Genomic DNA, 2,271 nt, shown 5'->3' with positions numbered 1-2,271 from the left:
TATATATATCTTTTTTTTTGTGCTGTTATTAAATTAGCTGGGGGAAAATGAGAATATTTAAGAAATTTATACTTTCGTTTCAATTTCTACTGTTTAGTATCTACACACACACACACACACACACACACACACACACACCCTAAACAACATACATATACATATATATATACACATATATATATATATATATATATTTATTGTTAGTTGAAGCCGTCAAAGTATTTATAAATCAATATTTTTTTTCTTGTTTATTAATTTTATTTCAAGGCCAACAGAAAATAAAATTTACAAAATAACGAAACTAAATGAGAATGCAGCAAAATTAAGTAAAATAAATGGCAAAAGAAATGCTAAAATGCTTTCAAATGTTTTCTTTTTTTGCGCACTTTGCCAGTTGCTGAAAGGTGGCAACGCTGTGCGGCCGTGCGCGCGCTCAAGCGTCAGTGTTGCACAACGGCTGGCCGACTATCGATATATCGCAATTGAATGCACAGCTTGTTAAATGCAACCCTGTTCTGCGGCCAGCCAACAAAACATTCGTATAAATAATAATAAAGCGCAGCAACCGACGGCCCCGAGGCGTCGCCGTACAACGTCAACACAATGGGTTTTCCGCGCATTCTCAGCAAGAATAATAAAATCTATACGAAACTGGGTGAGTTTTGTCTATCCGGCGACAGTTTCTGGATTGTCTGTCATACATGCCAGGAGGAGCTGCAAACGCAGGACGCATTCTGGAAGCACATACAAGATGAGCACAATTTCCTGCACGGCCTGGCCAAGGTAAGCGCCACAGCCAGCACACCTGTACCTCACAAACAACAGACCTCGCCACCAAATCCAAACGCATACCACCCGTATTGCTTTTGGCGCCCAAAATGTTGTATTCATGTTTGTTTGTTTGTTTGCTTTTGTGCAGCAGGAGCACGGCCGCAACTCCAGCTATTGCCTGCCGGACGTGGACGCTGCGGCGGCCCCAGCGAACCAGGCGGCATTGCCCGTGCCGCTGGCCCTCTACCATTGTGCCAAGTACAGCGAGGAGGAGCAGCGCGAGGTCGCCGCCGCTGTCGAGCTGCACGAGGCGCAGCAGCAGCAGCAGCAACAGCAGCAACAACAGCAACAACAGCAACAGCAGCAGCAGCAGCAGCAGCAGCTACAGCAGCAGCAGCAGCGCGACTCCGCCGAGCTGCAGGCGGTGACAGCCGCTGCCGAGAGCAGCGCACGCAGCAACAATAGCGGCAGCGGCATTGACATCAAAGTGGAGCCCACCAGCCTGACGCTGACGTCCGATATGCAGGTGGCAGCTGCTGCTGCTGCTGCTGCCGCTGCCGGCGCCGGCGCCGCCGCGGGAACGGTAACAGCAAACACAACCATCTATCATTTGTCGCAGGTGGTGCCGGGGCCGCCGCCACCGCCGCCGCCAACGCCCTGTTTTGTGACAACGCCTGGCGCTGGCGGGGTCAGCACAACGCCGCCGCATCCAGCACTGGCCGGCCCAGTCGGAGCTGGCGGCAACGGGGCCACTGCAACGGTTATGCAGCAGGCATGCGGCACGCTGGGCATGCCGCTGCTCGGCGTTGCCGCTGGCCAGGCGGAGCTGGTGGCAAAGGAGTCGAACAGCACAACGGCCAGCGCCAGCAGCGCCGTCTCCTCGGACGATGGCGAGCGCTGGTATATCTGCGATTATGGCGCCTGTGGACTGAAATTTAAATACAAATCGCGCATGGAGCTGCATCGGGTGGTGCACAGCAAGGAGCGGCGTTTCAACTGTGATATGTGCAGCGCCTCCTTCAAGCAGTCCTGCAATCTGTCCACGCACCGCAAGAAGAAGCACTCGCTGCGGGGCATCAAGAGCGAGCTACTGCCGCAGCGCTTCTAAAGGCGGCGCCGCCAGGATTCAGCCCAGCTCCTCCCAGCGCAGCCCAGCTCCTCCCAGCGCAGCCCAGGACCAAGTGCAAGCGTTTTCGTTGTAAGCCCAAACCCAAACTGAAACCTAATCCCAATCCACCTTAAGCCATTTTCTATACATATATATACATGTGTATATATTGATACCCTTTTTGTTGTTTAAGTCCTTGCACGTGTTTCAGCAATTTTGTTTTAATTTGTTGTTAACATTTCTTTTATTATTATTATTATTTTTTTTTTAAACTATAAATATTCGATTTAAGTTTATGCTAAATACGTATATAGATATATTTAAATATATATATTGTATGTATTTATAGTATGCCCCCCCCCCTCCCCCCTCCCCATCATCCTCCTTCTCCT

The 2,271-nt window shown here is 50.1% G+C and overlaps 1 protein-coding gene across 1 annotated transcript; it reads left to right on the top strand.

The window, feature by feature from the left end:
• Nucleotides 1-580: 580 nt before the first annotated feature.
• On the top strand, nt 581-2,063 carry LOC115769055 (AT-rich binding protein). The gene is made up of 2 exons (XM_030713768.1): nt 581-783; nt 920-2,063. Exons 1-2 carry the CDS (start codon nt 604-606, stop codon nt 1,877-1,879), a joined length of 1,140 nt encoding a protein of 379 aa, XP_030569628.1. The 5' UTR covers nt 581-603; the 3' UTR covers nt 1,880-2,063.
• The last annotated feature ends 208 nt before the right edge of the window (nt 2,064-2,271 follow it).

The sequence above is a fragment of the Drosophila novamexicana genome, unplaced genomic scaffold, assembly GCF_003285875.2.
Source record: "Drosophila novamexicana strain 15010-1031.04,08,12 unplaced genomic scaffold, DnovRS2.1 tig00002241-arrow-arrow-pilon, whole genome shotgun sequence".
In the NCBI taxonomy this organism is placed as follows: domain Eukaryota; kingdom Metazoa; phylum Arthropoda; class Insecta; order Diptera; family Drosophilidae; genus Drosophila; species Drosophila novamexicana.
Note: the sequence above shows the minus strand (reverse complement) of the source record. Positions and strands in the feature narration are given on the sequence as shown.

Bases quoted from the DNA above. Each gene is read 5' to 3' on its own strand.
- LOC115769055 (XM_030713768.1), top strand. From the start codon at position 604: ATGGGTTTTCCGCGCATTCTCAGCAAGAATAATAAAATCTATACGAAA. The intron at 784-919 runs GTAAGCGCCACA...GCTTTTGTGCAG, and splicing joins TCCTGCACGGCCTGGCCAAG to CAGGAGCACGGCCGCAACTC.